The following is a 7,101-nucleotide window of genomic DNA, read 5'->3' as shown; positions in this document are numbered from 1 at the left end:
GTGCGGCCGCCGCCGCCGTCCCAAGGTTCCAATCCGGGCTCGTTCTCACTGGCCACAACGGGGATTGCGCAAAGGCCCTGGCACGCACAGAGCACCATAAACATTCAATGTCGGGGGGCGGCCATCTCCGGAGAAGGGGGAGGAGGGGGCATGCTCGACTTATCGCCCTTACCCTTGCCCTTTCGGGGACCTGCGGGCGTCGCGAACCCCAACACAACTCTCTGCGCCGCCCAACGCGTACAAGAACTTGCCCCCCCCCCTCCCCCCGACCCGGCCGCTCCAGCCCGGGGGGCTATGCACAGCCGACAGCCCACGACGCTGATGTCGGCGCACAGCCTCAGCGTCACCACAGAATGCGAGCCTCTCGCGCCACTGTGCACGAGGTCCATTCGGCGTGCTCCAGGGTGGTTGTTGGGTATAGCTGCTACGTCCCCATCACGATGTCAGGTGAACAGCTTCGCAGAAAAAGGGGGAAGGGGGGCTCGGCCGCCCCATCTTGGCGCATGCGCCGAACCCGTTCCTACCGTGGGGTATCTCGCCCCGCAGTCAGTTTGCGACTCATTAGCGTTGTCGGTCAGCAAATGGCGTCGCACCACCACAGAACGCCCCCTTCCCCTCTCCGCGCCACCAGCATTCGATAGCGAGCAGCGAGCGGCTCTTTTCTGCCGACGCCAATACTTTGGCGCGGTTTAATTCAAACAAGACGAAGAAGCGGCGCGCGGTGGTTTCGGAGGCCGCATAGCGACCACCAAATAAGCGGCCCCGGGGGACCGCCGCCACAACGCAGAGAGTGCAATGGAAAACATCTTCCGACAGATATGACGAGGGAAATAAAACTGCGGAACACGAAGATCGCGCGCGCATCGTTCGCGACACTGCTCGTTCCGTAGTTGACGGCAAAGGAACAAACAAGGTCTCAAGGCAATTTTTATCTACGTTGAAAGAATGAGCGTGAAAATTTTGAGGGCAACACCCGTTAACTCACGCGAGTTTGTCCTTCTATTACAGCGGAGGGCCCTTTAATGTTTTTCACTTGAAAGTATGCGTGGGAGTGTAGGCGCGGAGTGCCGGTCCTGGGCGGCGCCTCGGTGTGTAAGCACCGGGCCCAAAGCAGAGCACCTGAAAACAGTGACAGCCCGATCGAAAGAGGGAAGGCAACGAGCCACCGCCCCCTCCCCTTTTCATGCTGTCAGCCCAGGAAGACGGACCCGGACGGCGCAGCGGGGCCGCAGACAGACAGAGCTCGAGCTGGCTCAAACAAAAGTACACTGCCAACCACGGCTCAGGTAAGGTAAATCAATAATAGTGGTAGTAGTCGTAAGCCACGCGGCGGTGCGAGGAGCGCCCGGCCCTGACGGCTGCGGTCACTGACGCCCGCACCCACACGCTAAGAGGGGCGCTACCGACCGGCTGAGCTGCGCGGCCGCCGACCGTCGCATATCGCACCCCTTCCCCATACACTCGAGGGGGCACAAACTACTGTGCGCAAGAGCACACATTATTTCAGTTTGCTCGTGTTGCCACTGTGTAATTGTCACTCGACCAAAACCGACGAGAAGGCAGAGCGGAGGCAATTCTGTGTGTGCCGTGCGTAAAGTGATGCGTCAGAGACTTCCTCCTCGGCAGCCAAGGTGAGCTTGCTGCCCGCCCCGCCCCGCGCCTCACTCCACCCGGCCAGACTGGGCTGATCTCGTGTCTCGAGAGAGACGTGCAGCAGCAGCGGTCGGAGTTGACGACAAACCGTTCAGAGAGGCTCCTCTGCCGATGCTTTGCTCTGTCGCCGGGTCGCCATAGACCGAGCTAGGCGGACGACACGATCAGGAAACGTCCCATTTCCTTTCTGCTCTGCAAAAGGCACCAGAGCCGGGCTCCCTGATGAGTCAGTAGTTCAATCAACGCGCAAAAACACAACGGGAAATACAACGCCTTTTGCTTCGGTAGAGACCATCGCGTCGTCATTTGCCAATCAAGCTCCGACACACTCACGACGAAAATAAACAACACATGAAGTTATCAGCCTCCGCCATGCACCCGCCGCTGTCCCGCTAGAGCAGTCGCGCGCGTGTTCCACCCGAAATCACACACGTATCATGTGCAACTTGCCGCCGAACGCAAGTCAGCCGCGCGTCACTTCTTGACAGACCCTATCACACAGAAGGCCGCGCGACGTCGTCGCGTTTGCTCAGCAGCGCGCGCCGTGCATATCAGCCCAGCACGCTCTACCGCGTGGCAACAGCCGCGCGGCCCAAACAACTTGGCTTTTCGATTATCCCCGTTCGAACGCGCAGGATGATTCTCTTTCGCCGGGCGCCGGGATGATTGTTTCGCCGGATGATTACCTCCTCGATCAAGGCCGGGCTGCTTTACTTTTCATAAAGGCTTCCAGGAAACACACCCGCCTCGCCGGCAGACCAGCCCCGCCCCGCCCCGCCTCGGCAGCGCTCCCTGTCGGACCCGGGCAATAACGTCTGGTCACGATTAGCTTGTCGTAACGACGCAGCAAAAGACGAAACGAACGAAGACAGAACGGTACTGTAAAGATTTTTTTCGTCCGCGATTAAAGTTTCCTGTGAAGTGGCAAGTTGCCACGTTACACTAAACTGAACACGCACGCCATTTTCTTCCGAAGGAAATAAAAAAAACAACAACACGCTATTCCAACGTCACAATGTTCAAATGTGTCTTAATGAAGAAAGAGACCACGTGTCGTTTAGTAAGCAAAGTAGAGAGCGGTTTTCCCAGCACGCGCATAAAAACGGCGCGCGGGCACACTTTGTCAGCTCCGTACAGGAGCAGCGAGAATAGGGGGCACGCTTTCCGATCAGATGCAGACTGACGTGTCAAAGAGCGGAAGGGGCAGTGCCGTATGACGGGCGCAGGATGTGTGGCTCTCGCCGCCCAAGCCAAGACCACGCGTCCGCTGTTGGGCGGGCCGTGTTCGATGTGATGACAAATGTATATATCTCTGCGGTCGACTGGTTCGCGAGCGGTGCGCGCCCGGGTCCGGGCCAGCCCGACCGCACCTCGCATGCTTCACAGCGCCGCGCAAGACCAACAGAAGGAGCCGGCTTTCAGTGCGAGTGGAGCAAATTCGGAGAACGGTTTGGCCAGGACAAACATGAACCAATTCAAACGCTTTGGCCACGTGTCCCAGAGCATTAAGACCATCAAACGCCGAAATGTGAAAAAGAAGACCCGTCGGGACTCACCTCTCCGTGGTTGTCGAAGCCGTGGCGAGCGGCGATCTCGTCGGCGGCGGCCGGCCCGCCGTCGATGTGCACGATCCACTGCGACGAGAAGTGGCCGTGGCCGGAGTCCGCGAGGAGGTTGTCTTCGGCCGCCCGCAAGGACGGCGACGAGGCCGCGGCCAAGCACTGGGCCAGCAGTGCCAGCAACACACACGTCCGCAGCGCCATCGAGGCGGCAGTGGCTCCGGTCCGCAGCGCACTAACACACCCACCAGTAGTCACCGCCGCGGGCAGCGCGGGCCCGCCGCGGAGGGGGTCCCCGCCGCCGCGCGCCGCCGCGACAGCCTCGGGCCGGGCCGGGCCGCCGCGGGGGAGGCCCTCCTGGCGGCCGCCGTCCTGGCCGCCACCGTCCTGGGCCATGTCGCGGGGGGGAGGGGGCAGGGGCAGGGCCGGACACACCGGGGAGAGCGTCGCCGCCGACCGTCGTCCCTCATTGGCGCGGCATCGTCCTGGTCGGCGCGTCGTCCGCGTCGGTCGGCCGGCCGCCCGACGCAGATGGATGCGAGGATGATGGGACCCCGGTCAACCTGCAAACAGAAAGGGCAAGGGCGGCGTGAACATTTATGGCCGCACAGTAACTGTAAAGGTGCTGAGCAAACAGTTTCCATCAATTAAATGAGCGCGCACTTTTGATTTACAAAATTCACTTTGAAAAATATCCTCGTTAATTTACAACACTTGTTGTAATTCCTTTATTTACAAAATGTGTTTTCTAAACTTGCGACGGATCATTCCTACTTGTCGACCGATCACCGATCTCAAGTAGATAAGTGCTTGTAACTTAAGAATTTTCTCGTAAACCTACGACGATTGTTCAGTGTTCGATAGTTTGTGATAGTTGTTATCGCACTTCGAAGCCGAAATGAAATCGAAATGTCACGTTTTCCGCTTATTGTAGCCGTTTGGAGCCTCGCCCTGACGGTGCACGCAGCAGGCCGTCCTGTTTACGCAAGAGGGTCCCGTACATCACCCCATTCTCCGAACTCCCCAACGGTTCTATTTTTACCTACCTTAACGTCCGAAACGGCGTGGAAGCAGCACAAATACAACAACAAATTACATGATGAACTCCTCTATTTTTACAACAACCTCCCCCGCTTCCGGACGACCAGACAGTTCATAATGAAACAAACGCATTCGATTTAAAGCATAGTTTAACGTGGGCTCAACGCAGTAAGGCAAACAGAAGGTCTCATGTTATTTTAAAAGAACTTACTTTAAGATGGTGAAAAACTTCTAGGAATTATCCTAATTTTAAGTGTCAGGCTTCTGCAGAAGCTTGTACATGTGCTACTCTGGAAACTCCGTGAAAAAGTCCCTTCCACTGACAGTTCCAGTCTTTAAGTGTAGGGCAAAGTGGTACTGAGTGAGACACTGTTGCAGCAGTGGTCATTCCCTCATTCCCACTGTAAGATCGGCAAGACAAAAATTCCGGACAAAATTCCACTGTTTGCAACACTGAAAATCTTTTCATCTGTCAGAGTACAGGAAATTTCCTGCCATATGTCACTTTCTAGACACTACAGAGATATAAAATCGGCTGACAAATGTAAACTAGACCCAATATGCATCTCGCAGCACGACCCGCCCTGCGCTGGCCCCACCCGAACCGAACTGCTGGCTTCGCTCTGCTATCTGGTCGGGTCGGGTCGGGTCGGGTCGGGTCGGGCCGGGCCGGGCCGGGTAGCGGTGGTGAAGGTCGCTGCCGGCTGCGGCGGTCGCTTCTGTCATCACACAGGTGAGACACTGGGTGGGAGGAGGACACCTCAGCGCTCGCCTGCGCGGTAATGACAGACGCTAGTGGTAGAGCACGGCTATTAACCGTTTGTCTGCAACGGATCAAGAAGAAGAAAAGAAGAGGTTTGTGTCACGAACATGGCGGCCGGCCCAAAAGAATACCATAAGAATACATGGGCCGGCCGCCATGTTCGTGACACAAATTTCTTCTTTTCTTCTTCTTGATCCGTTGCAGACAAACGGTTAATGGGTAGGACAGGGAGGCGACTGCAGAGAAGCCCCCCGCCCCCTCTTCCCCACACTCGAATAATTGAACGCGACGGTTGTAGTCACCTTTATGACACCGGCGCTTCTCATTTTACTTTCATTGTGGGTGAAATCGTTAGCCTTTAACACTTAGCCGCCAAATGCGCAAGGCCTAAAAAAACAAAACACACAAACCCACTCATAGAAAACCATGAGCTTGCAGCACTTCCACATAGGTAACGCCCGCTGATAAAAAAAATTAAAATATAAAAAAACCGCAGAGAGTATACGAGTTGGTGGCGAGGAGAGGAAGAAGGGGGAGGGGGGAGTGGGTGGGCGGCACCCCGGGCGGGAAGCTGTTACCCTTCGCGCCGACCGGATAACACTTTATACTGCAGCGCGGGCCCAGCTGATCCCGAGGTCGCGCCCGCCGCCGCGCCGCGCCAGGCCAGTCGTTGCTGAGTGCGTGCGCGTTATGTATGTGTGCGTGCGTGTTGGCGAGGGTGTCCATTTGTGTGTGTGTGAGTGTGAGTGAGTGTGTGTGCTCTCTTCGCGCGTATGTCGCATTGCATCACGGCGCCCGTCATCACAGGTGTGGGCCGCCCGCCAAATACACACACACATACACACTCACAGGCCGCAGCAGTGGAAAACACAAAACAAAACGGCTAAAGCGCCGGCCGCTAAAACGCTCTGCTGCTGCTACTAAGCCCCACTTCGGTCCGCCTCCCGTCCGTCCCCACCCTACACCTACACGAACCGGACTCCCAAGCTCTGCCCGTTTGAAAAAAAATCTTTTTTTCCAGCGCACATTTCTGTTTCGTTTTCCTGTTTGAGGTGGACGGGTCAGCGGTTCGGCCGCAGGGCACACTCATATACTCTGTATACAGCAAAAGCAAGCGTAAGCCAGACCTATGGGGGCCATATACTGCAGCGAGGGCAGCCGCTCCAGGTAGGCGACAAGGCGTGGCCGCGCTGGGCAGAGCCAGCGCAGCAAGCGGTCTAAAGACTTTTGCGGCCAAAGGAAAGTTTAGGAGCGCCTTAGAAGTTAGGCAACCAGTTCTCTTGTTTGCGGAGAGTGATCGAAGGGGTGGGCAAGGAAGGGAGGGGGGGGGGATAACGACGATGCAATAGAATGTACAAATTACATTCGGTTATTGCTTTGAATTTGAAGGTGTGAACTAATCTTTACTAAAGTTTACAGAGAAGTTCGTTGAAATTATCAACCTAATTTTTTTAACTAATGTCTTTGAGTAAACTTCAACTTCAATGAGAAACTCAATTTACATTTAACAACTTTCCTACTTAAAAATACAAACTCGGAACACGTCCGACAGTGTAGTTTTACTCTACCCGGTAGATGTTTGCACACTATGCCGCGCTCCGCGGCGTGTGTCACAGAATGTAATGAAATAGAAATGAGACCGTCAGTCACTCACGACACAAAATGTGGAACTCCCGACATAGGTGCTTGTGAATTTATGGATACATAAATAGATACACCGTCCCTTCAAGGGCACCAAAAAGTTGCAACGTTGTAAAATGTAAAGTGCCACTGGCCACTTTAGCACCACTAAAAGACGTGACAACTTTGTTTCGCTCGGGCCGCGCGCGATGTCTCGCACTAACACAAATTGCGTCCCTTCGAGGGATAGTTTGCTCCCTTGTACATGTCCCTCTACGACTTTTTGTGCGCATGTGCGAGCCGTAAGGGGCCACAGTGTGGCCACACACGTGCGCAGGGCCCCAAGGGCGCGCTGCAAGACGCAATAATGGGCGCTCGCAAGCGCCATCGTGATCACGCCCCGAGGTAATTTCCACGGCGCAGACAAGAGTCGTGCCGCGCGACAGGCAGGCGGCAGCGCGGCGG

At 56.0% G+C, this 7,101-nt stretch overlaps 1 protein-coding gene across 5 annotated transcripts in view; it reads right to left on the bottom strand.

The window, feature by feature from the left end:
* LOC113213681 (furin-like protease 1) overlaps positions 1–7,101 on the bottom strand; it is a 139,077-nt gene that overhangs the window by 106,803 nt on the left and 25,173 nt on the right. For all 5 annotated transcript variants that reach the window (XM_052264333.1, XM_052264341.1, XM_052264344.1 and 2 more), the window contains exon 2: positions 3,210–3,775. In XM_052264333.1, the coding sequence (XP_052120293.1) occupies positions 3,210–3,608 (399 nt within the window). In that variant the 5' untranslated portion in view covers positions 3,609–3,775. The remainder of the gene's footprint in view (positions 1–3,209; positions 3,776–7,101) is intronic.

The sequence above is a fragment of the Frankliniella occidentalis genome, unplaced genomic scaffold (genome assembly GCF_000697945.3).
Source record: "Frankliniella occidentalis isolate FOCC.00 unplaced genomic scaffold, Focc_3.1 Scaffold2, whole genome shotgun sequence".
Classification (NCBI taxonomy): Eukaryota; Metazoa; Arthropoda; class Insecta; order Thysanoptera; family Thripidae; genus Frankliniella; species Frankliniella occidentalis.
Note: the sequence above shows the minus strand (reverse complement) of the source record. Positions and strands in the feature narration are given on the sequence as shown.